Genomic DNA, 27578 nt, shown 5'->3' with positions numbered 1-27578 from the left:
ATAAAGAAATTGTACATTATTCGAATCCAGCGTGATAACAGATGGGATTATTCTGCTGGCAAATGAGATACCTGGCTGCTAAAGATAGTTCAAAATAGTGGTTCTTGTCAAGGAAGCAAGAAGACATGTTTTTATTGGCAATCAGACAGCATCTCTTTGTTCATTATCTCTCACACACACACACACACACACACACACACACACACACACACACACACACACATTATATTCTTTTTAGTATTCTGCAGCCACAGGGTTCTAGTAAGATGGGAGAAACAGGTCAGATTCTCTTTTCAATACAGACAATGACACACACCTACACCCACGCATACATACAGGACGAGGTTCATTAAAAATGCAACAGCAAGATTGAAGTTGGCAGGGGCCACGGAGGTAGTCGACCCTTATAGTATGAAGTCTGCAAGCAGGGAAGTGAAACCTGAGTGACAGCTTTTAAACTACTATGGTCTTACTAGTCAGCTCCCGGGTGACACCGGAGAGAATGACTGCACCTCACTGGAATGTAAGAAGGGCATGTGTACATCCAGTGTGTGTGTGTGTGTGTGTGATGAAGATGTATGGAGGGAAGGAGGGAGAAAGAAAGATACAGAGAGAGAGAGAGACAGTTAAGGAGGGGGAAAGATAGAGAGAGGGGTTCTCCACCATTGCTGAGTCAGCAATGCACAACAAACTTAAAGAGGGTGTAGATATTTGAGAGCATTTGCAGCTGGGCTAAGTGAATAAAGCCTACGAATCCCCCCCTTTCTCTCCTCTGTGTGGGAACAGTAGGCCTCTGTGGACTGGATGTCTATGAGTTCAGTTCTGTGTACTTAGATGGCGGAGTGGCTCCTTTGTTGCACCAGAACTAAGGTGATGAGGCCAGGCAGCCGTGTAATCCAGCTAAAGACAACAGAGAACCCACCCACCAGATGGAGAGAGACCAGACTAGCTCAGTAACTTGTTTTCTCGGGCGCAATCATAGATGCAAGATGGAATGAGGCAACGTAGGCCAACTGTTCAGGTTTTAGTTGTTAACCACGTAAACCCTATATAATTAATTGCTCACAATGCTGTGAGCTTGTAGATCTGCTATTCTCTTAACTTTGGAACTGCCTTCTTGAGCAAACTCACTGCAACTTCTTTTCAAACACCACTGAACCTTCAACTTGTATTGCACCGATCATTTAAAACTTAGCAAAGTGGTTAGCAATGTGGTGAGGTAATATCGTATAAATGTTGATAAGTTGCAATTATATTACTTTACAGCACTTTGAACTCATGCAACATATTACTTCTTCTTATCATTCATTACCCTACCTACCCTAAAGGGATATAATTATGATGCCTTAATTCATCCAACGGCCACCACAACTTGGGCAACAACAGATGCAACATGCAGCCACAGCGTAACTCTGACAGTTCAGCGGGTGCCCTCCTGGTGAAACTCTTCGCCCTCCTGGTGAAACTCTTCGCCTTCCTGGTGAAACTCCTCACTGGGGTGAAAAGTGGCTGGCGACTTCATGTGTATCTGAGGGGAGACGTGCTCGTCTACACCAATCAACATGACCAACTGTAGGGTTGCATGTAAACATTGTGTAAATTATGTAAGCGCTATCTCCTACCGCCTTGTAGTTGAGAATTTAAATATAAAAATTGACCCATAAGAGTCAATAGTTAAATGAACACGGTATGAGGTAGCCAACTGCTCAGCAAGCCCCAGAGCATTTGATTGAAGTGGACCAGTGGTTGGGTGTGTGTCCTGTCAGAGCAGTGGCCTTATGCATGTTGTCATTTTGTTGTGTGATGCCTGGCCAGGTGGAATTTTCCACTGGTAGAGGAGAGGGGAAAAAAAAAGAGGATACAATTTAGTGAAGAGGAGAGGGGGATGGGATGAAGGTTAAAAGGAATGTAAGGCGGCTAGAGTGCGTTAAGGTGCCAGCTACAGCCAGGAGGACCAGGGAGAAATGTAACCCCTCCTCCCACACCACACCACACAGAGTGTCACTGATGCTTTCCTGGTCTTTCATCGCCCACGTGCATACAAATGCCTCTTCAGGCATGCATAGACAGTAGCTTTGTGTGTGTGCGTGCGTGTACCTCGCTAGATCTAACAATGAGGCGGTACTGGTACTGGTCCTTCAGGTCTTTGGTATCGTCCAGTTTCTCCCTGCGGATGCTTACAGCCACTGGACCCAGCTTGTCATCCGTCCCAAAATAGTTAGAGTGCTCTGTGGGAGAGACAGGGGGAGATATAGGAAAAAAGGATAGAAAAAAGGGGTGGTGGGTTCAAATGTTCATGTGCTGCTACAACAATAATAATAGTATAGTTGACATCCTAGGAAAGAGGGCAAGGGATGAGAAGTGACAAAAACTATGCGGAGTGAAACTTTGGGAACAAAGAAAGACAGAAGACAGGAACATATACAATAGAATGAGGGAAGTCAAGGACGAGTGGAGCTACAGTTCACATTAAAATCCTCAATAATGATTTAGGCCTAACAGAGTGCAAAAACAAACCCAACTGAGGGTTTGTAGGTGTTAAGGTTAAAAACATTGTGCTGCAATCAATATGCACTAAATCAATTTAGCAAGCACAAGAAGAAACCTGAGCACAATGACAATTACTACAAAGTAAACATTTCAACCATGGCTTTCCCCACCCATGTTGTCAGGCTTAAAGCACGAGGCAACAAATGTTCAGTGTCACATGACCCCTGTTGCACATGCACAAGTAACATTCAAAGAGCATGAGCTTTAAGCAATACATTGAATTATCATTGAATCACTGTACTTTATTTCCAGAGAGTGCAGAATGATAAATGCACCACTCATGATGCTTTGGTTTGATGCATGGAACATAAATAAAAAAATATAAAAAAATATATCATCTAACAATGATTATTGAAAATAACTGTTATGGGACAAATCTGTCCTAAAAGTTCCGGGGCAAGGCATTCCGTGACATGATGTGCAATATAAAAGCACAGAAACAATGTGAGGTTTTAAACTCAAATGTAGTGTATGGTGCAATAATACATCTGGGCCATGTGCACATTCATAACAAGCATCTTGGATACATGCACATCCTCAACAAATCTCCATGACTAAGCCAAACTAATGCCATGGCCACAGGGCTGTGAAGAATTTGGAACATTCACAACACGCTTAGGGAGGAATCTAGTTCCACAAGTTTTCTTCTTCTGGCCTGGTGAAGCTCTCTGACATGCACACACATGGGCACATAACAGCATATATATATAGACAGGACAAGACAAGACAAGACAAGACAAGACAGGTCAGGACAGGACAAGACGGGACAATGACAGGACAGGACGTGATAGGACGGGACAGGATAAGACGGGGCAATGACAGGACAGGACAGAACAGGACCATCTCCAACATCAGATGCCAGCTTCCTGGGGAAGCTGGCTAACGCTAGTGAGCAGTCAGCGGACAAGCATATTTTTGGAATGATAACCTTTATCTGTATGCCTACAGGCATCTCTCTCTCTCTCTCTCTCTTTCTCTTTTACTCCTGTGTAAAAGATACCTTGACCTCTTTCTCTCGCATCCGCGGGGTTGCACTGCGCTCCTCATGTGACTTGGCCTGTCACAACTATTACGCCTAATCGCAATTGTTTGAGATAATCGCAATTATTTGGCTTTCGGTTCGGTTTAAAAGCACAATTAAATTGTTAATAATCACAATTATTTGTATGATAATTAATCACTAACTAAAATATTATGATCGTGACAGGGAAATTGAGTTTTGACCTTTTCCGACATGACGCATAGAAATGCATCTATTAACATGTAGGGACATGTGAATAGATGCAATTCTATGAGTCATGTCGGAAAAGGTCAGAACTAAATTGCCCATGCCCCCCACCTGAACTCTCACCTCTCATTGAATATGAATTACTGCACACATTAGTCGCTTCTTGTGTGAAAAGGCTTTAACCCATTTAGACCTGGAACGCATCTGTGTCACTTTAGGTTTCTTTGGCTATTCAAAAATAGCAGATATACAAGCTCATAGCGCGGCACCGAGTGCCGCGCTATGAGCTTGTAGATCTGCTATTTTTGAAAAATCGGGAAAATACATTTTTTATATTTTTTTCCGAAAAATTGTTAGGATTTAGATTTTTTTTAGACACGGCCTCAGGTCTTAATGGGTTAATGTGCTCAGACACACGCTGCGCAGACCCATGTGCACGCTTGGTTGCACACATGCACCACTAACATTGTCCGTCACCAACAATGGATGCTTGCCCAGCGGTGATGGGAATATGTGGGGGTGGAAGAGGTAGAATGGGCAAAACGTGCAGTTTGCATACTGACACATACTGTAGGCACCCATAATTGCACGCAAGCACACATGCATGCTTCTCTTTGGAAGGATCAGCACGATCAGAAGTAAAAGTGCTTTCTCTCTCTCTCACACACACACACACACACACACACACACACAAATGTGTGCACTGACACTAAGGCATATCTAGACAGTGGTATCATCATCGCCTCCCAGTTTGCCAGCAGTACAGTGGCAGGTACATGTGTAATAAAGAGTCTGGGATAGCTGCCAGCTGGCTGACTGCACTATGAACGGGGGCCAGCTGGACACATACGACCATCACCGTGTGTGAGGTGGAGAGCGATACTTGACCGACGCTCGCAGGAGAAATGAGATCTACTCCGTTACACTTACCGACAGCCGCAGTGTGAGAAATCAAGTCGGTAAAAGTCGGCTCGATCGAATAGGTTAGGCAACACAAACAAATGAAAGCCACAGTTTTTGCTCATAATAAATAAACCCTTCCTATGAAGATGTCCTGAGAGTGTGTGTGTGTGTGTGTGTGTGTGTGTGTGCGTGTGCGCGCGTACCTTTCCCATGGAAGTACTCTCTGTAGTACTTGGCCCCCAGGTCTACATGTTCTATGCTGTAGAGTTTCAACCTGTCCAGCCTGGTCACCTGCTGTTCAATAGGCACCTCCAGCACAGAGATACTAGCGTTACTCCCCCTCAACCAGCCCCTCGTACCCTCGCCTCCTCCCTCGCCTCCCCGCTCTGCCGAGGAGCTGAGGAAGCTGACGTTGCGCTCCCCGTGGCCCCCAGTCTCATTGAGGAAGTGGGGGCAGCACAGGAGCAGAGGGCTGGAGCCGAGGGCCCCATGAGGCCTGTCCAAAGGGTCCATGGCCGGCGAAGGTGCTGTGGAGCTGGGGTCGAGGCTCAGCGTCAGGTCCTCGACGCTGGAGTAGGTTGGGTCCATCCCGCCCGGAGCCGAGGACCTGGAGACCGATAGGGAGACCGACGCGGCGGATGCCCCCGTGGCGGTATTCCGTCTCTGGGCAACATAGACGCGTTGAGCTGCAGCCTCATGGAGGTCAAATAAAATACTCTGAGCGTCGTAATGCACAAAGCTCTTAGGGCACACCCACGGTTTGTAGGAGTCGGTCGAGTTGCGCCCTGCCCCGTCGTCACCCGTCTCCCCCCCCTTTCCCCCGTCCAGCTCTCCTCTGCTCGAGCTCCGAAGCTTCCGGAACAAAGACGATGTCCCCAGGGACGACTCCGTTCCCCCGCTTTTCTTCCTCACTCTGGTCTCGGAGCCGTCCCGCCTCCCCGTCCCTCTATCATCCGGGCATGGTGTTGAGGCAGGCGAGGCGCTGGAGGGGAGAGCAGCGCTCTGGGGCGAGTCCGGAGCACGCAGCAGCTCCCCCAGTTGCACGGGCGCCGAGCTGCGCTGGTCGGGTCTCTCCTGATGGAACTGGCTCAGCATGTCAAAGAAGCTCTGCTCAGGGATTCCCTGGATGTCGATGGAGGAGGTGCTGCCATATTCTCTGAACAGGCTTCCCATTCCCACACCTCCCCGGCCCTCCACCTTGAGGAGCAAAGAACAGGAGAGAGGATTTTGAGAACTGTTGGTAGCAACATTGATAGCTCAGTGGAAATTAAATTCTACTGAGCGGTTTGCTCAAATGTATCTTGTTACAGGAGCCACTCGAAAAGCCCCTCAGGATTTCTTTGCTCTACCTTCAAAGTTAATTATGACAATACCTACACAATACACATGGTTAACTTGATGTATTAATCTTTTATAATACATGTCTATTCATATCTTGTAGTAAGTTCAAAACAAAAATAAATATTGAAAATAAATGTTTGCTAAACATCATTACATTATTAATAAGTTAATAAATGTATAAATCTATATTTTCTCCAGAACTATCTTCAGCTGGAATTTTCAAAACAATCTACCATTCTAAACTATGGTATGCTTTGGAAAATGGTCAAGAGTAATGAAGTATACCATGAGTCATAGTCAATAAAACATCAAAGCATAGACACTTCACCTCATTCTCATCCTGCTCGCTGAGTGTTATCTCACTGCTGGAGCGTTGACGCAGTGGGGGGAACGCACGCATGTTCAGCGGGGAACCCCTCTCGCCGCGGAACTCCACATCTTTGGAGCGCCGCCGCGGCAACCGGGCCACCCCTCCTCGCACCAGCCCGACATCGGACGAGACCGTGGACAAGGAGAAGGACGCGGAGCATCCGTCATCTTCGTGGTGGGCTCCCTGCCCGTTCTCCAGCAGCGACTCTTTGGAGTGCTCGCGGCGCGGCGGCCATTCTGCGATGCGCGCCCGCACCCCCATTTTGGGCTGAGAGACGCGCGATTGAGTAGCCAGGTCCGTGGGTGTGGGGGCCGGGTGGCCGTTGGGGGTGTGATGGAACGGGGTATGCTGGGAGCCTGGGAGAGGCAACCCTCCTCCACCCCCATCCAGGAGGTCTGACGAGGTGCAATTGACCCCTCGGTCTATGTAGCTGTTCATGGTGCCCCAGGAGAGCTCAGGGCAAGGCAGAAGACAGGGAAGTAGGGGGTTGGCATCCCGCGTCAGGAGGGGTGCTGGGGGAGGGGGAGGGAAAAAGCCCCAGACACGCTCTGCTGATGCTGAAGTGGTCTCCCACTCCCAAACACATCGCTTTGACTGGGGAGGGTGGGAAAGGTCTCTGCCTGTCCAGCAGGGCCCAGTTGGTGAAAACGTGATGTCCTCCTCCTCTCCTCGTACCGTCTTCAGTCTAAAACGAACCTGTTGTGGAGATAAGAGATAGATTAGACACATAAGAACAGTTTTTATCAAAATGAAATATCTTTGGTATTCCTTTTACTTTCAGGAGTAAAACATGACTCAGGCCTGCTGCCTGGCTCAAAAACATCCCACAGGCCAACAGAGTGAGACATGAGCAGCATCACACTACAGAAAGAATTTCTCAACTCCAGAAAAGCCATGTGCCACTGCAAGTACGTAAGTGAGTTAAGACCCCTACACACTGTACGATATTTGACCCGATTTGGTTGTCGGGGAGCTTTCTTGGTGTTCGCCGGCAAAACCACCGATCTCAGTCAAGATCGTCCAATAAAGTGTGGTCAGCGAGAGGTTCCCGACAAGTTTTAGAATTCTAGCATGTTTGATATTTGGGTCTGTCGGCCCCGAGGAGAGCCACGCTACAGCCAATGAGAGCACATTACAGCCACGCACCGTGGCTAGTCCTCCCGCATAGAACCGCAATATTACCGTACAGACCTGTATTAAGTTAAACATTATAAAGCAGATTGAGAGAGTGTGTGTGTGTGTGTGTATCTGAACAGTGCTGCCAGATTTTGCGAGAGAAATAAGCAACCAGGTCTAAAAAACAACATTAGGAAACAAGGCCAAATGAGCAACTACACTTTAGAAATAAGCTAAAAAAAACGCAACCACCAATATTTTTTACAAGCAACTCGCTTATAATAAGCGGACACGGCAACACTGCTTCTGATCTAAAATGCATCGTGGTTGACTTTTTGAAACGTTTGTTTCAGAGAGAGAGAGAGAGAGAGAGAGACAGACAGAGACATACAGAGAAATAGAGAATTATTTAATGTCAATCATTAGCGTCCTGTCTCGGTCTCGCGCATATATCACGGGAGCCTCTCATGTTTTATTCCAAACGTTTTTGTTTGGAATAAAAACAATTGTATGTATTGGGTCGGGATACACATCTTGGTGAAATATCTTGCAATGAACAGTATCTTGCAGTGAACCCCTGTCGCCGACCAATCAATCGTGCGAGAACCACAACGATATATATAGCCCGATTTCAAGAAAGAGACTTGGGCAGTGTGAAGTGCTTAACGATCTGTTTACTCGCCGACCACTTCAAATATTGGTCAGTGTGTAGGGGCCCTTAGTGACCGACTGACTGACTGACTGAGTCTGGGTCATAGTCTCCGGCATTCGGCCATCCGGCCAGGCACAGACAATAAGGGATGAGATGACAGAGCATTTCTACCAGGCTGACGACTGATCTTATTATAAGCCAAACATGTGCATGTGCAACTCGTGCACAATGCCAAGACCCCACATCCCAACAACACGGCCATACTCTGGCCACACTGCTGCTGATTAACATCCCATGGACCACCCGCACTAATATGATCAGCGTGGAAATGACAGCGATAGAGGAAATGTAAGCAAATAATATCTAAATGATATTCTGACTAACGCACACACACACACACTTTGATGCTGTGTCGAATTCCATCTGACAGGCAGCAGAAATATGGCCTCTCACTTCTATCATCTGGTAGAGTGCCTGTGGTGGTGATATATATATATATGTCAACAGTATCTCTGCTACGCACCTGGTGTCAGGCTGGTGCTTGCATGTTTGTGTGACTGTCAGGCTGATAGTAGGTGGGAGTAAGCCTACATGGCATGTGTGTGTGCCTACAGTATGTTTTTAAGTACGGGAGAGAGGTGCGTATAGTAGTGCTGATAGGCTTGACTTATGTCATGTGACTGACTTACAGGTATGTAGTCTGCATCTCAGTCAGTAGGTCAGCCAGGTGGGTGGAGAGAATATCACGTGTCTGCTTTTACAGGTATGTGACTGGTCGTGCACATGCACGTGCGTGTGTGTGTGTGTGCATCAGAATGATCACTTTTTATTTTCACAATTACACATACAGTACAAGGAATATTACTTTGTGAGGTTAGTGCAACGAACGTGGTTAACAGTACAAGAGGGCGTCATTGTCTATTCATATGAATGGAATCAAACGTTTCCTCAAAAATCAAACAAAGCACAGCATGCTTTAGAAAACAGTCTGCAATAATTTCTCAATGTATACTATGAGTTGTAGTCAATGGGCTTGCCCAATCAGGCTTATATTTAATATACCAGACCGCTGGTATTCTCCTTTAAGATGAGAAAAGGACAAAATGAGAGTGAGACCATATAAACACATTTCAACTCAGTTCCTATGAAGCCTTTTCTTCCTCTTTATTTTAGTGAAAAAAAAATTGAGACCCAACGGCCAGCACAAAAACTCTAGTTGCTTGCAGATGAGAGCCTGAAATGGGACTTGGGAACAGAAGAAGGGTTTCAACTCACAAAGCGTCAGAATGCTAGGGGGAAGGAGGAGATGAATCCAGAAATAGGAGTGATACGGCAGAGAGGCGAGTGAGGAAGAGAACGGCAAATTGCTCAGCCAACCACAATGGCTCGCCTTAATATGACAGTCGCAAAGAATCACTCTTCAAAAACCACTGGCCTTTCCTTATAAAGACTCGCTGGTCTACTTAACCGTCTCTCTCCTCTATTCAGACTCCACCGCTCTTCTCTCTAATTCTCTCGTTTTTCTTTCCTACCACTTCCTTCTCCTAGACTTACTGTACATTTCTGTCTTCATAATCTACCTCTGTGCTTTATCAGTTCTCCTAGTTCCTCCTAGTTTATCTAGTTCCTCCTAGTCTCCATTACCAGACTAAAGCTTCTTTAACTTGCTTCAAACTGTCATTCTGCTATAAACACCAACTTTGTTAAGGCAAGTGATCTGTCCTACATAGCAAAATCCTTAATTTAACTCATTGAGTGCCATTAACGCGTTTCACGTGTTTTACCGCTATGGTGCAACGTGCCATTAACGTGTTTCACGTGTTTTTGAAAAGAATAGAAAAAAACTAAAAAACAAACAAGATATCACTATCCGAAGATTTGCAGCTCCATCCACTCCTTGTTTAACTTATAACTGAAAAAGGCTGTATCTCGCTTCCTAAGCACTTTTTTTTTACTTTGAAAAAAAGAAAAAATCTAAATCGCACTGGCCAGAAATAGCCAGAAATAATTTGGGCACTCAATGAGTTAACATGAGCGAGAAAATGTATGCTTATGGGTCAATCTTTTTCACTCAAAATGCGGCTGTGTAATGCAAAATAGATCTTCATTTCACTCACTCCTGCGCTTTATAACTTTCCCTCTCTTTGCATTACGCCCCCTAATACTAACCCGCTTTGAACAAAGCTCTCTTTAAATCTCCAAGTTTCAGAATCCATTTAGCTTATCCTACAAATCCATTCCTCTCGTCTGTGGGCTATCAATTCCATTCTCATCCCATCGTTGTCCCCATTTGCAGGGCTTATTATTCAGCCAATCAATTTCATTTCCTACTCAGTCCCTGCTAAACAGAGGCACTGGTTCCAGTCTTAAGTCCTGCTCGTGTCTTTTGGAACCAAAAGCAATGAACAGCAGAGCTTCTGGTTGGAGAAGCCAGTGTTACACTTAAAAAAAAAAGAATTGCTATGGAGTCAGACTGTTCAAATGTGTGCGTGCGCACGTGCTTTCCAGTATTATTATATTTTTTTCCAGTCCTCTATGAATTTGTCTTTGGCCCCAAGACCAATTTGTTCATTCACACCACACAATCAACAAAATGCATTCATTCACACAGCGAACACATCTCACACACACACACACACACACACACACACACACAGAATCCCCTGAGTGCCAGTGATCCAGCCGCACACATCTATCATGTCTTTGTTTTGGAAAAATGTAGGCGCTTCCCAGGCCTCCTTCGAAAGCGTCCCGCTCTGATCACTTTCTGACATACAAGTCTTTCCTCATCCGGAAGGCTGGCCTATGATACGCTATCAGGCCCAATACCAGATTATCCAGACCCCAGCTGCAAGGGTTGCAGAATGGGCTCATTATGTGTCTAGTGGCGCCTGGTGGGAGAGAGAGAGAGAGAGAGGTGTGTACCACTGATTTCTGTCATGTCTCTGGGTGTCTACAGTGCACAGCTAGCCAGCCAAGGCCAAGGGAAGGCCAAACCTAGCCAACACCAATAGTTACAGGAAGATAAAGCGCATAGAACAGGGCTGCAATTATATTATGGAGAATACGATAAAGGAAGGGGCTGCTGCATGCCAGATGTAGCCCACATACTAAAGTCAGGGCGGGGTGTGGGGTAGAAGTCGTTGTGGGTGGGGGTAGTGGTGGTGGTGGCGTTGGGCAGAGTAAAACATGGCTTTCAGTCATCACGTTTTGGTCAGATATCGACAAAGAATAAAGCTGAACTATCAGGTGAAAATGCTGAACATGACAGGAAAGACGTACTCTGCATTAGCAATGAGTAAGAAGAGAACTTTCAAACCCCTCCGGCAGACATTCAGCTTGGGCCAAACTTCAGACGATGTTACCAAGGCATTTAATGTATTTTAATTACTCACATATAGTAATTAGTCAGGTCTCTGATGTACCTCCCTGCCCTCCCCCTCTCCCTCTGACTCTCATTGCTTGCTTTCTCCGCTTCCCTCCCTCTCTCTCCATTCATCTTAATTCCCTCTCTCTTACTCACCCACTACGCCTCACTCCCTCTCCCCAACCTCTCTGCATAATGCAATCTTGGCCCATGCACCGCAAACACACACCGAGGCTGGTAATTATACTGGTTAGATGATGGTAATGACAGAGTTAGCAGAGTACAGCTACCAGAGGCATGAGTGTACACGGTATGTAAGTGGTGAGCGTTGCTTGCTTGCAAGTGCGCTATAACAATACAGGCAGATCTGAGATCGGCTGTGAGGTGAGACTTGGAGGTCTGTCAGGAAAATGACAGATTGGATACAAGGACAAACCAGGCAACTGTGTGAAGTTGTATGCGAGTCATCACGCCAAACAACAGAGGTACTATATGTGGATATGTATGACAGGAGGAAAAAGTGAGTGAAAGTGATAATATTGTTTTAGGAAACAGTGTTTCAGAATAATATGCGATACAATTAACCTACAGATCACCATCAGTCCAAAACCACCTTTAAACTGACAAAAACAAATACAAAGATGATCTGTGGAAGAAGGACGTTAGACAGCAGTAATAAAACATGAGCTGTCCAATAATAGCTATGGATGTAAATCAAGTAGATGATGCCATGGTGAAAGATAGCTTAGTAGCTGGGTTGGAGAGCAGATGGCATTGCATATGACTGGCAGACGGTAGACAGGGACATGAGTGGAATGAGTGATAATAGAATCCAGCACAATGCAGTAGAACATTGGCTAGCCAACAAGGAACATTAACTCCACACTACAGTGGCTGGTGGATTGAAAAGTCCACTGTTACCAGCCGGAGGGATTAGTGACTGGTCAGCTCCCAAAATGGATGATAGACAAATTAATTCCACCACGGAAGTGACCTTCCAAAAAATTATGAACATCTACAACTGTGGATTAAATTCTGGCCATTTTAAATATTCAGAGGTTACTGAATAATTAAACGCTTCAAATGACGTATTTGCCAGTAGCCGATGAAAATCAATGAAGTGAAGTCTACCAAAATTAACATCAAAACTAAACTGTCTAGAAACATTTTAACAACAGACCTGGAGAATTATTTGCTTTTGTTTTTAATGTAGTGGTGAACCAGTCAAAAGTCGTCTTTAGTGTTGCATTCATTCATAAAACCCAGTGGCCCTGTTTATTTTTTCCAACATGAACTTGCTTCTCGTAATACAGTTCAATGAAACACCTATGTTAAATAAACTCAACCACATCAGTTCCATTTTATAAAGGTTATATTAAATAAAAACAAGAGGAAAATAGCTGATTCCAGATCCATAACAACTGAGCTCAGTTCATCAAACAGTTCAACATCAATGGAGTGCAGGTCCTTCAGCGTCCTTCCCCTTTTCCCAGTTGTTCAACAAAACACAGAACAAGCAAACAACCAGTCTACTGAAGCCCTATGGAAGTAACGCTAATAACAACCACGGTTCAGTACAACAAAATTCAACATGGCATTTTCCCCCTTTTTGTATTATTGAAAAGGTTTAAAAATACACATATTATGGATATTTACGGATAAATATCTAAAACAGAGGGACAGCGGGAAAGAAGAAAATACCACACATCAGAGAAGTGGGGGAGCGCTCGGGTGGCTCAGTGGTTAAGTCACTGCCCACCACCACGGAGGTTGTGGGTTCGAATCCACCGTGGTGCATCTACACGATGCATCTACACGATACACGAACACAATTGGCTTGTGTTCGGGAGAGGGAAGCCGGGCAGGGAGGGTGATATCAGTCATTGCTCGCACTCCTACGGGTTGGGGTGGCACCTGTCAGCGGTGAGTGTTGGGCGGGAGGAGTAGGACGAAGGCTCTACGACGTCCTCCTGGTGGGGGCTCCTCACTGGCAGGTGAGTCAGTAGGATGCGAAAGCAGTGACAACACAGAAATGTGTGTGGGGAGGAATTACTTGGCATAACGACTACATTGGGGAGAAAAAGGGGTAAAAATGATTGGCTACTCTAAATTTATTTTAAAAAACAGAGCATTGGGGTAGACGACATTGTGTAAGTAATTAATTATTTTATATAAAAGCCCTTTACATAGACTCACCCACACATAAGTACTTAAAATAATCAGACAAGTGGAGACAAATGCTTTGGAGCTCCGAAGCTTCATTCATTGGATTAGGATTTGGGTCCTAATGGTTAGTTCTGCCTATTTTTCGATTATTATTCTATTATTAGTCTATTATGTTAACATGCAGAGTGGAGTATTACGTGAAGTTGGATTTCATGCAATAGGCCTGAAAGCATTTGCACATAACTGTCAAGACTGACATGGCTTATAATCTATGCCTCTGACGAAGATACAGCAGCATTCATTTTATTTGCAACAATAAAGAATCTGATTTCAAACCTTGTGATCGAGAACTTTGCATTGGGATTGTCCTACATCCGAGACCATTCCACCTCAATGGCTGATACATGGAGATCTTCCTAGTTTTTAAGGATTATCATATTTCTTTATGTTTTTAATTGTATTAGGCCATGCCATCAGTTTTTCAGTGTGATCATATGTGCTTTTTAATCTCGTAGCCACATGCATTCATGTGGCAGAAATAGTGACACAGCGCATTATATAAGCCGCAGAGATAAGTGTCGGCATGTCATTGTCAGGTAGAAAATAGAATAGAGTTTGTGTGACTTTGTGTGAAAAAAGTTCTTATTAACAAGCTTTTAAAAAGCAAGTCTGTTCACTAGAAGTCCACAGTTACAGGATACAGGCCAGGGCAAATGTAGGCTTGTGTTTTCATGTTCCAATTCAATCTATTACATTTGAAAAAGTAAGCTCATGCCTTATTTGCACATTTAAAAAATATATATGTGGGCATGCCCCCCCCCCCCAACTGCACTTATCTTGTGTAAAACAAAGTGTAAAAAAAAAACTAAAAAAGGGTACTGCCCTAGTGAGACCAGACAACCTGGGGGTGGAATTGTGTGTCTTCGGGCCACAGCTTTAGTGAGCTCCAATGTTGTCTCTCTCTTTTATTATCTGTCCCTCCTGACCTCAGCTGTCACCGTCTCCACTGTGGATAACTCAGGCATTGTTTTGCTGGGTCTCTTCGATGTCACCCAGGCCACCGCTGCCTGACAGTCAAGCAGACAAACACATACATACATACACACACAGCCCAGGAGGGAAATGCCAGCGGACGCGGAGAAAACAAAGAGACATGTGTAGGCGCAGATCCAAGACGCGCACGCCTCCGCACAAGCCAACATGTCTACATGATTTGCATACAGTAGGTTGGTCACAAATCTTCAGTCCTCACCATCGTTCATCCAACACCACATGGGGATGTCAGTCAGTTGGAGCTGGACAGATGACCAATGGTGGAAAAAAACAGAAGACACCATGGTGGAAAATAAATTTGAATGAAGGTTGTGGCGAGAGTGAGTGAGTGAGTGAGTGAGTGAGTGAGTGAGTGAGTGAGTGAGTGAGTGAGTGAGTGAGTGAGTGAGTGTGTGTGTGTGTGTGTGTGTGTGTGTGTGTGTGTGTGTGTGAGCGTGTGTGTGGGTGTGTTAGAGTGTGAGTGTGTATGTTGTAGGGCACATAATTCTAGAACCAGAAATAGTCTATTAAATCGAAGCTATATTAAGCACTTATCAAGCACTTAACAAGTAAGTGCAAATGAACGAGAAGAATCACATTCTCTTTTGTTGTGTTGGTGTATCTATACCCCTCTACATACTCACACTGATGTGATCTGTTCAACATTTTATCATTCTGTAATGACATTTAAAAGGCAATTTCTGCAGTGTCTCGTGACTCTGTCAGGTTCTGTAAGCACGACTCTAAACCCTAATCAGAGACTGCAAAAATAAAAGTATAAATCATTTCACCTCACACCGCTGCACTCACTTAAATGTACCACAAATTGTATCCACAGTAGAGGATCATAACAAGAAGTAATACTGAGGTGGTGTGTGTGTGTGTGTGTGTGTGTGTGTGTGTGTGTGTGTGTGTGTAGCAGAAATCCAGACATTGGTTCTATCAAGACGAAGGAGAGAAGAATAAGACGAAACGAAAGCTGTCCAAAATAACTCAGAAAGGTACACACAAAGAACATTAAAGAACAAACACCTGGTAGGGCTGCATGAGCAGTATGTGAGGCTCACTACAATCATATCCCACTAAATGTTTTTCTAAGTTCACAACTTTGACTTGACTGAATAGTATTGTGGCGTCTCTCTCCCTCACCTCGGTATCAGACCCACAGGGGGTGAGTGGGTGCTGGCAGAACTGGTTGGGCTTGCTTTCTGAAGCCACCAGATGAATCACCAGGTTTATGATCTTCACACCCACACACACACACACACACACACACACACACACACACACACACACACACACACAACCTGCATCCCATATGACTAATGGTTTTATGCTGGTGCCCAGCCTGTTAGTGCACAGACCATATGCTCCTTGTGAGTCGTGAGGACCCAAGTTTGAATCCAACTAACTTTACTGTCTCTCTACACTCTCCAATCTGAATAATGCATAAAATGCCCTCAAGAAGCTAATACACCAGATGTACAAATCCCCCTACCACCTCCCAATGAACTACCACAGAGCGTTCAATAGCCTGAAGCTTGATTCATGCTTCAGCAACAAAGTGTCACATGACATGTCGCTTGACAAGAATAATGCATTTTCAAATGAAGATAAGTAATTATTCTCAGCAGCGCTGGAAAAAGTGCAATGCAATGTTTTTCCAACAGATCTCACAAGTCCCAGTCTGAGCAAATACGACCATCGCGTCCCACTTAAAACTCCTACAGTATTAAGAATAATTGGTGTTTCATTGTTTTTGAGTAAGCTGATAATTAGCAGTCTTCACAAACAGGTAATAAAACGCAATATGTACAATGCACACACTGATCTCTTCTGCGTGCTTGCTCATGTGCAGCTACACCTATCCACACAGAGATACACACACACACACATACACATCAAATGCTATAATTTACCTCCTCCAGGCTTCAGCTGTGCAGGTGAAGCAGTGTAGTCAGAATGTGGTTGTTGACAGAGCAGGAATCCCGGTGCGGGGATGACGTGTTGTTTTCCAGTCTAATGGAGGAAAAAAGAAGAGATGATCAGATCAACCTTAGCAGCTCACCTGCTTTCATTTTCAACACAGCTTAACATTGGATTTTGGCATTCCTTAAACTCCTACAATTAGATTTTTCTTTTGATCTAGTATTGCTTTTTAAGCAAGCCGTGTGTGGTTGTAAAGGCATCGGTGTGTGCGTGCGTAAGAGGGGTGTGTTTGTGTGTGTGTTGACACGCAGAACAGCTGCAAAGAGTTACATGCCCATCAGGTCAGCCACAGTAGGCTAGACTATTGTTTGCAAGGAGTCTGAACAAAGATCCCCGAAGGCGCTCCATCTCCTGGGTGTGTGTACCACTGTGCACGCAGTCGCGCACTTGAATGCACACAGGCTCACGCAGTGCACGAGCGCATGAACAAGAAACAGGTTATATATCTGCACACCACATACGGGTGTGTGGTGTGGCACACCACATACGTGCATTACGTGGTGGTGTGTGCAGGCATAGTGGCGGTGGGCATCTGGGCATGCAGCATTTTTGCTTCTGCAAAGAAAGGACTCAGTGTTTGTTCCATGTTTAGACAAAACATCCAGCCAGAAACCACATCCAAAAGGAGCCAACAACTGATAACTCCATCAATCATCCTCTGTAAATAAAAGTGTTCAGATGCAAACACTTTATTCTTTTTCAAAATATATATTTGTGGGTCTTTTCTGCCTTTATTGATAGTATTACAGTGAAGATAGGACAGGAAACAGGGAGAGAGATGGGGAGTGACACGCAGCAAAGGTCGTCGGGATCGGGATTCAAACCTTATTAGAGCATTAGAGCCTATATGTGGTATGCGCCTAGACTAGGCCAGCAGGCGACCCCTTTTTTTTCTTTCTTTTAACCCATTAAGACCTGAGGCCGATTCTACAAATGCCTTCTAAATCAGTAGTTCTCACACTTTCAAGATTAAAAATAAATACAAATAAAATAGATCTGCTATTTTTGAATAGCCAACACTAAAATCTAAAATGACACAGATGCTTTCCCGGTTTAAATGGGTTAAACATATTTTTTCACATCCTTTTGAGGGCTCAGTGACAGACTCTTCTCCTTTCTTTATGACTCAAATGCTCTGCCAGCTCCATGACAAAAAAAAGGAACAACTATCCCTCCATCTCCTTGGCTGTATCGCAAAGAGTCAGTGTGAGGAGACTAGAGAGATGAGGTCATGGAGATGTGCTCCGATTAGTCTAAAAAAGCCAAAGAGGATGGGGAGGCGGAGTGACTGTTTAAATATTACTGTGATGTGAGAAGAGGGGTGAACCCAGGGGGCAGAGGGCTGTATGTTTGTATGTATGGGGGGATGGAAGGTAACGGGCACTGGACAGACAACTCTGTGTCCTGAGGGAAGAACCATTACAGTCTGGCAAATACAGCGCCAATCAATACCAATCAATCCAGGTCCACTTACTCCCTGACGCCAGGCGTAAAAACACTTTTCTTTAGCAGAGGGTGGAAGTGGGGGTGGATAGGGGTCAGCAATTGTGTTTGTGTGCGTGTGAGCCACAGCGAAGAGGCTATACGGAATTAAGCCAGTAGTCAGGGAGGATTTCAAGCTAAGTCTTGGCCCTTGGCCTGAGAATGAAATGAAATGAGTGAAAACTTTCCAAACAAGTACTATATGCAGCACCAACTTGCCCCACAAAGGACAGTCTCAGTCCTAATTGACTGAAATAAACATTATAAACAATTAATGGTGGTTCTAAAGATACTACTTGCCATACACGATCAGCATCAAACTATTCTGTTTGGCTGACTAACCAGGGTGACTTCTGTCCTTGGATGACGACGCTGGAAATTTCTCAGTGGAGTCCAATTAAAAAAAGAAAAATCCACTCTAAACGCATTAATGCACATCATGTGACTGAGCTGAACCAAATTAGAAAGCAGAGTCAAGACATGCAAATTATACTTTACATCTCATTACAGCAGCAGAGAAGGAAATAGAGGGACACTATGTGTTTCTGTGTGTCTTGCCCTGGGCCCATCTATGATTTCAGCATCATCTGCATTATGCTATGATTTGAAGAGGATTACTTTGCCCAACTCAAACTCTAAGAGGCATGAATATTTTATATTTTACTATGCCAGTGCAATTTCAGGGCTAGGTCGGCTTACAAGTCACATGAGAGAATATTGTGTGCCAGTTAGTCAAAAGGTTTGCTAAGGTGCCTGACGTGGTAAAATGTGGATTTGGCTGTGCATCTATCCACTATCTATGGCTATGCATCAACTCAACCCGTCTTTGATTGAAAAGTTTAAGGTCTCAAAACCTATGAATTTGGCTGCATTTCAGTGACTTTGTATACAAATGTTCATGGATTTCAAGAGTCACCAACATTATCAATGTAAAATGATCTCTATAGCTTACAAGCAAAACATTTCAAAGTACTACTTGTTAAGATTCTGTTGAAATTTACATATGCCATAATATTGAAAATTAAATGACAATACAAGAATTGGAGGTAATTTAATAGAATGCAAAAATACAGGTTGCAATTTTGGCATTTGCCTCATAATACCTGAGTGCAATGTGTGCGAGAAATGTAAAGGACACAATATATACACAATAGAGATGCGCGGATCGCAGTTTTAGCCGCGGTTGCCGCAGTTAACCGCAGTTTGGGTGGATTTGGGTCAATCAAATATAATTATTAATTAATATTAGATAAACCGCGGGTGAAATAATGCGGGTATTAAATTAATGATATTAATCTATAGGCCTATTATAGCTTAAAAAAAGCACGAAATCTCGCCGTGCGTGCGTTGGTAGTATTTTAATATTGCGTCATTTTACATCAGGCACAAATTAGCCGCCTACTGCACGTTGCCAACAACAGTGTACCGCATGCAGCCGGTGTTGCCAGATCTTGCGAGAGAAATAAGCAGCCAGGTCTATGAAAACAAGCCCAAAACAAGCACCAAAGAAGCCCAAATGTCGCTTATAAAAAGCAGACATGGCAACAAAGTGACAGGGAAAGTAAAGTGAATGAAGCTCCGTCTTGTTGTTTCCATGGATATGGATTGTATACAGTCACTACATCGCGACAGACAGTGGTGAGTAACATTGTTTATAAGAAAACTAACGTCAGGAAAATAATAATAATTTGACCTCTAGAAATAGGATGGTATAATTAATGCGGTTGGATGGCGGGTGGATAATGAACATGTATACGTGGATTTGGGTGACGAAAAACCCCATCCGCGCATCTCTAATTAATACACAAAATAAATCACCAGGGTTTCTTTGTAAAATAAATTATGGATATGGAAATACTGAACATTTAATCTTTTGTGAAAACAAAATCACAGAGCATCAACAGACTGCAATACACTGCCGCAGGGAATGACGAGTTGTAGTTCAATAACCTACACTTCACATCCAAAGCAACAGTAAAGGGGATCGTTTGTGTGTGCATGTGCTTGTAGTTTGCATGCATTTACTGCAGGAACGTGAGGAACCTCCTGCAGGGAGGGGTAGGCACGGCAGCCCCATTAATAATAGTGCTTGGATGTGGGGAATTCTACCACACTATCAACCCATTCAGCTCTCCTTTCCCTTGCACACCCTCTTCTCCTTCTTCTTCTCTCAATTTTAATTAAATTAAAAACTATATTTTCATGGCAAACATACATTTATATTGCTATATATAAGCAAGTGTGAAATAAAAACAATAAAAATGTTATTCTGCGTAACATTGAGTTTAGTCATCTTTTCGGCGACACCTTGTATCTTTCTATGGTCTGTTAGAACTGCGAATCCCAGAATTCCATTTAAAATAAAACCATAGAAGTACAGCTCCAGAACTAATCTTGAAGGGTCCTAGCATTGAGGATATTTTGGAAAGCAACAACATGATCACTCATTTTAACATGCGTCTCTGCCCCGACATCCCTGATGAAAATTGTGTTTAAAGAACTCGTCAAAAAACGTGTGGAATGATTAGACAGGCAGATATAGAAATCTCCATATATGGGCATAAAGGGGACACGGACAGATGGGTACAAAGGGTACTCTGACAGCGGGTATAACAGGTTGGCATAACTGGGTAGGGCATGCTCTTCCAACTTGCATTGTTCCCGACTTGCATCGTTCCAGAGGGAGGCCTAACATAACAATAATGCCAAAGCATACAAACGTAAGAATTGTGCTTTTGCTGTTAAATAAATACATGTACATCCTCTCTCTCTCAATGAGAGACCCTTTTTACTTTGCCCCCTTCCCTGCATAAGTGAAAGAAAGGCAAGGAAAGTGCCTCCACCACTCTCTCAGAATAGCCCCACTGTGTGACAGTACTGGGATGATTCATGGAACACATGCCCTTTATGAGGCCAGACCCAAATCACTGGAAACATTTCAATAGGATTTATACAGTACTTGTATCTTAATAGCATCACTGTAGGCTGTGAATACATGACACATATCGACAGAGGTTTACTAAATTTGAGATTTCCCATTCAGGATTGGCATTATATGCATCACCTACCAGTACGTGACGTCCCAAGCAATTAGCCATTAATACCACACTTCATCCGTTTTATTAATGCAGGATCAGGCAAAATATATGAACTTATACAATAGCCATTTTTGGAAAAATAAAAAATCCAGTTGGCTATATAATGGCAAAAACAATACCTCTTGACAGGAGCATGGAGCAATGCAGCTGCACCATGTAACGTAATGTACTCCGTTCACCGCAAAAATCACTGACAACGCTGTGCTACAGCAGCTCCATCGCTAAGCTGGTGATGGTTGTCATGGGAACGGGGGTGGGGGTGGGTGGGCAGGAAGATGTATTATGTAGGCGGGTACCGCAGGCATTCTGGACACACCACCTGAAAACAGAGCGGTAAATAACAGCGTGCGACCCCTGACACCCACGCGCGCACATCCATCATCAGTCAGCCACCGAACGCAGTGTCCACGTCGTCAACAGCTTCAGAACAGGACACGTCATCACATGCACCCACTCAAGACACACAGCGTAAGAAGTGCACGTACACTATAGAAGAAGTTATTTCTCCTCCTCACTCTCATCACCGTTGTCTGAATGGTAAAGAGAAGACCCTGGGCCAGTCTGTACAGAACATTGGCTCTACCTCTCCGATCTTTTACAATTATGACACAGTGGCTTCAGGCCTCCAGCTCTCTAGCTATGCCAGCCTGTCTCTTTTTCTTTTAATCTTCCTTCCTCCCCATTAATAATGCTTCATGTTTTGTGCTGTGGCATTACTGGCAAGCTTTTTACAAAGCACTTCATCATTATTAAGGAACATTATCATTCTGTCAATCTTTCTTCTTCCACTTTTCCTCCTTTTTGTCATCTCCCCCCCCCCTCTCTCCGTCAGCTGGAGGCGCAGACCTATTAACAGTCAAAAGCCATACGAGAAGAGCTTCATCAGCCGAGACCGTTTGCACGTGCTCTAAATTCTTAATTTCTTCGTTATTTCTCTTCAATTCTTCCTCAAGACAGTCTAATACTCTTAGCTATTCATCGGCGGGCTTCAAACTCTTGCAAGATGACGTATCATTCAAGTAAACTGTCAACTTATGGTTACTGCAGAAAATATGAATGGGGTAAAAAAGCAATAAGAACTGACTCTGCTCAAAACGTGGGGGATTAAGTGTGTTGCTTTAGATAGAGTACTTTACTGTACTTAGTGTCTCAGCAAGACAGTGTGTGTGTGTGTGTGTGTGTGTGTGTGTGTGTGTGTGTGTGTGTGTGTGTGTGTGTGTGTGTGTGTGTGTGTGTGTGTGTGTGTGTGTGTGTGTGTGTGTGTGTGTGTGCGCGCGCGCGCACGTGCAATAGCATACAAGTTACAACCCCTAAATGTTGCATACAAGTTACAACCCCTAAATGTTGCAGACTAATGTTGAAGGAATTAGCCTAAACAATTATTTGGGCAAGCTCTGGTTCTACGCCCCACATTTCATAACTGACTTCTTTAGATTATCGTGTAAAGCCTGAGTTATACTTGGTTGCGCGCCGTGCCTAGCACAATAAATGGCTTATCTTCAAGTTCACAACGTGTGGCAGTGCGCAGTGCGATGTGTTAAGAGCTTGCAATTGTAACATCAGTTGTTTTTGGTGCACAACACCCGCAGGCAAGTAATAGTATCACCCTTAAGAAGAGAATATTTTGTAAATACAGTAACATTCTCTTGGCTGACAATGGAGTAGCCCATGTCATCAGGTGGGTGTCGGAGCAGATTACCATCCACCTACCTGCTAAAAGAGATTCCCGCACACCGTCACTGGCATACTGTTTGTGATCAAGATTTAAAGGGGAATACCACTCATTTTCAACATCAAACTATGTCATTAATATATATCTTAGAGCTGATGTGTGGAAATAAGAAAAAGGTCCCCCCCTTCTATGTTGCCTAGAACCGGAGAGAATCAATTCTTTTAGGTCATGTGATCAGTGACGCACGGCCGCTGTATTCTGTGGTCCGCCGTCTAGGCAGCCTCACAGTCTAGGGGTATTTCATCTCCAACTCCAACAGTGCAACTTGAAAATAAAATTAAAACTTGTTTAAGCCAAGGCTGAAAGGCTTTCAGTTATAATGTGTACAAGTGCTATGTATTGGGGAACATAATATCTAACCATATGCCATTATAAACTACTAAGATTAACTTGCAAAGCGATTAACACAATATAACTGAATGAACTGAATATGACTGAATGAAGTCTTACGGTCATTTATATTCAGGTCGCGCGGTTTCAATTGGAGATGAAATACCCCATTCTAAACTGCAAGGCGGGCCAAAGAGCACAGCGGCCGTACGTCACTGATCATATGACCCCCAAAGAATTGATTCTCCGGTTCTAGGAAATACTCAAATCAGCTCTAAGGTATAAGAAAGACATAGTTCAATGTTGAAAATGAGTGTGCTGTATTGTTACATCTTATAAACAATAAGAAAGAAATTATAAATACATATATGTGTACATTCATAGCACAAAGTATGTATAAATATATTGGTCATACATTGGTCATAGCACACTTTGAAGTGCCTTAAGGTACTGTTTTTCATGGCCATGATTAGTGTCTTTGATAAGCCTTTGATAAGGCTTTGATGACACAGCGGCTGTCGTACCGCATATGTCCTGGATGGAGGGAAGCACACATCCACTGACGCACTGGGCTGTATGCGCAACCTCTGCAATGCGTTGCGGTTCCTATACAGATCAGATACAAGGCCGGACAGTCTTCCTTTGAAGGACTGTTTGAGTTGATCTGCTGCTGTCAAACCGATCAGATGATGTCTTGGTCCTAACTGAGGGTAGGGTAGATGGAAAATTCCTAGCATGAGCCGCGTTTCCGGACAGTGCATGTGATGGTAAGTCAGCCAGCGCGGGAGTGATCAGGCTGGAGGGTCAGTGTTATAATAATAGCATGAGCTAGTGATGGGTTTATGCATGCACTACCACAAACCCAGCTTTTATTTGCTATGGGTGAGGGGAGTGATAGAAGCACAGACTGGTGCTAACTGACATCAGCCCTTGGCAGATTTTTTGCACCGTTATGAAATGTGTATTGTTTTGAGGAAATTGCTATGAGGACATTTTTGAGTGGGCACAAATAATATAATTAATGTTATAACAGAGATATTTTGTATCCTTTTAATGTGATGTGTTGTTTGAGCACTGGTCGCAAAACAAATTTCAATGAAAACGGGAAAAAATAGATAGGTCGATAGATCGATACTGTACAGAGCCATTGTCTAGATATCATAAAAACATGACGCTTGACCTCCTCTCCACTCCAGACCTCGGGCTGTCCCAAATATGGCCTCTTAACCCCCCTGAGCGTGTGGTGAGATTGTGTGTGTGTGTGCATGCGGAAAGGACAGGTTTTTCACCCCCCACAGCTGTTGCCGCTCCCATCGAGGCGTCCCAGGGGGAGAGTAGTAGGCCACTGACTTGTTTCACACAGATGAACCCCGCCTTTGGCCTCAGCACACTGACTGCCATGGGAAGGGCTCTCAGGCACTCATTCACACAGGCACAACAAGCAGAATGTACAACTGCGAGCACGCAGACTGGATGTGCCGTTTGTCAAATCCTTCACCCTTCCATTACACTAATTCTCACTTAAACAACTTTAAAGTCACAAATTCAAGGCAGTATTTACTTCCAGGGAAATTCTGTGGGCAAAATAGGTTATTGGCTCACTATGGCAAATGAACACTTCATTATCTTGTTATATGACAAGACCACAAGGATACACTGTGTTCCCTGTAAACAATAATAAGGCTGTGCAACAATAAATCCATAATGTTAGTAAACAACTCCATCTGCCTACATAGGAAACTCCTCATACAAATGGAAACAAATGGATCTGTTAAGGGTCCATTTGGTTGTATGAGCTACATAGAATAGGCAACTCTCTAAATAATAAATCATTTGTATTTACTAAAACAAATGACGGCATAATTTCCCTAATCCAATTGGAAATTATCGATAGTAAGTTACTAGGTGTGCAATTTGTGAACAAATCGACAAAAATTGCTATGCGTATTCAGATGGGAAACAAATCATTAACTTCAATGCCATTTTGTGGTGCGAGTAGTATCTGTTCTGTATCTAGGGGGTGGGGAATTCCCCCTTAAATGCTTCACATTGGAGGGATTTATACACTTTGGAGGGGGGGATATTACATATTAAGCTTAATTATACTGTAGGTCTTACATTGTCCGTTTCAGATTGCATTTTGTCAATCTGTTCCAATTTAAAGTGTGTGTGTGTGTGTGTGTGTGTGTGTGTGAGAGAGAGGGGGGGGGTGTTCAGGGGACAATAGATGGATAGAGACGAATCCACAGAGTGCTGCGGTGTCAGACTCCTGGCTGCGGTGTGCATTCTGACACCGCAGTTATGATTGCGCCAGTGGAGCAATTTAATTTTAAAGATCAGTAGAATAAATTCTAATGTAGATTTTATGTATGACTATGACTATACATCTATGCATTTTGTGCCAACAAGTACATGTGTCCTATAGCCTACTGTACGTTCTATACTACTCCTTGAATCATCAGAATACACAAGGGACAAAGACGCCAGGTTCATAATAATATGAAAAAGATCATTTACACTTCACAGAAACATAGATGGATAAGAACTCATTAAGAACCAGGCAGACAAAGGCAACGTGGAAGGGGATTGATAAATACTGACCTAACAACAGAAGAGGAAAGACATTGGTCTGGTGTTTCTTACTGAGCGTGACTCAGTTCAGATGATGTATTTATGTTTTAAGACTGAATACTTTGTTGCCCAATGGCGCCACGCGCATTCGGCCACCCTCGATGTGCGACAGTCGCACAACGGAGCACAAATAAACATAGCCAGCGGAGGTGGACGGGGGCGGGGGGCTTGTAGAGAGAGGCAGACGCTCTGGAGAGAGAGCATGATAAATGCTCTCTGATAAGACTGACGTTCTGTCTGTACAGCGCCGCAGCCAGTCCTCCCGCATTCACTTTGGCTGATTATATTATTAACATCGCTGTAAATATGTGGGGGAATTTCGCATATTATGAGTGCTGAATTTGCGAGAATCTATTTAAAATATGTGCAATTGAGGCCAAAATTCAGGCCTGTTGGTTCGTTAGAGAGGGTGTAGATAAGCATGTGTCCCCTCCGATACACAGTTCCTCACCCCCGACGTACGTCAATCCCCATCTCGGTCTAGTATGTACGCCACTTAAGAGGCTAGCTGCTTCTTTTCACTTGAGTCACCGGGAGGACGTAATGCATGTGGAGGAACACACTAATCTAAACTGCTCTGAAATCATAGCTAGAGAGACAACTAGGACACCAAAAGACAGTGGAAATATTTCCAGAAAGACAGATGACTGTTTAACTTTATTTGGACGCTGTTCACCTTGTAGGCTTGGTCTATAATGAAACGGCTGCATGGCTGCATTCGCTGCGTTAAGTACCGACTGATTAGTTGTGCAACATACATGATGCAGTTGCTGTGTCTAAGACTTGTAATATGCACTGCAATCTTTATTGTATGAATATGCCATTACGCTATGGTTAAAAGTGTACATAATATACTTTTCTTTTTACAAAAAAAATATAAAAAATGCCCAAACGCCCATCCCTAATGGAGACATCACATGTATACTGTTTTAGACAGGTTAGCCTGCTGCCAAGTTGCCTAGGGGTTTGAACGGAATCCAACACATAAGAAATAAATCACAGCTTTTCCAGTGGTGGTATACGCAGCCTATTTCACTTAATCATATCAAAAATAAATATATTTTTTAAATCACAGGACAAACGATAGTCAGGTTAAAACACAAGTTAAGTGGGAAGAATTGGTAACTGTGACGTGAGTAGTTAAACACTATGCTCAATCTTTAATGACTGGTGACAGGTGGAATTCTTTAAGGGTGGGGTCTTTAAGGGTGGGAATGAGGTCACATTCATGCGCAAAGGTTGAGCATGGTACACTGAAGTGTGTCTATGACAGTATGGGACAAGGAACATGCTACCATGTAGGAATACTGGATACATTTGAATAGCTTTTTCTCACCTGTCAAAAGGAGTGATAACTCACTAAACCACACACACCTGTCATAACAGACTAGGTGCTGAATTACTGTCATGCTCAACAAGCACAGCTGCGGCCAGAGATGTGTATGACAGTCAGTGACTGACTGACTGGCTGGCAAGACAATGGCCAATTTTCCTTCTTTTTTTTATCATTTATTTTGAGATTTTTCAGAGAAACATTTAGACAAACAGACTCAGACCAAGACTATGTAGATACAAGACAAGGTAAAAAAAA

General features: G+C 43.8%; 1 protein-coding gene across 1 annotated transcript in view; it reads right to left on the bottom strand.

Moving 5' to 3' along the window:
• The window catches only part of sipa1l3 (signal-induced proliferation-associated 1 like 3), a 77551-nt gene that overhangs the window by 25029 nt on the left and 24944 nt on the right, over window positions 1-27578 (bottom strand). The window contains exons 2-5 of the mRNA XM_080428895.1: window positions 16645-16744; window positions 6351-7088; window positions 4885-5878; window positions 2098-2228 (exon numbers count right to left, since the gene is read on the bottom strand). Coding sequence (XP_080285021.1) covers window positions 2098-2228; window positions 4885-5878; window positions 6351-6830 — 1605 coding nt within the window. The 5' untranslated portion in view covers window positions 6831-7088; window positions 16645-16744. The remainder of the gene's footprint in view (window positions 1-2097; window positions 2229-4884; window positions 5879-6350; window positions 7089-16644; window positions 16745-27578) is intronic.

The sequence above is a fragment of the Gymnoscopelus braueri genome, assembly GCF_963280865.1.
Source record: "Gymnoscopelus braueri genome assembly, chromosome: 5".
In the NCBI taxonomy this organism is placed as follows: Eukaryota; Metazoa; Chordata; class Actinopteri; order Myctophiformes; family Myctophidae; genus Gymnoscopelus; species Gymnoscopelus braueri.
The sequence above is the reverse complement of the archived record's forward strand: the minus strand, read 5'-3'. Positions and strand labels throughout refer to the sequence as shown.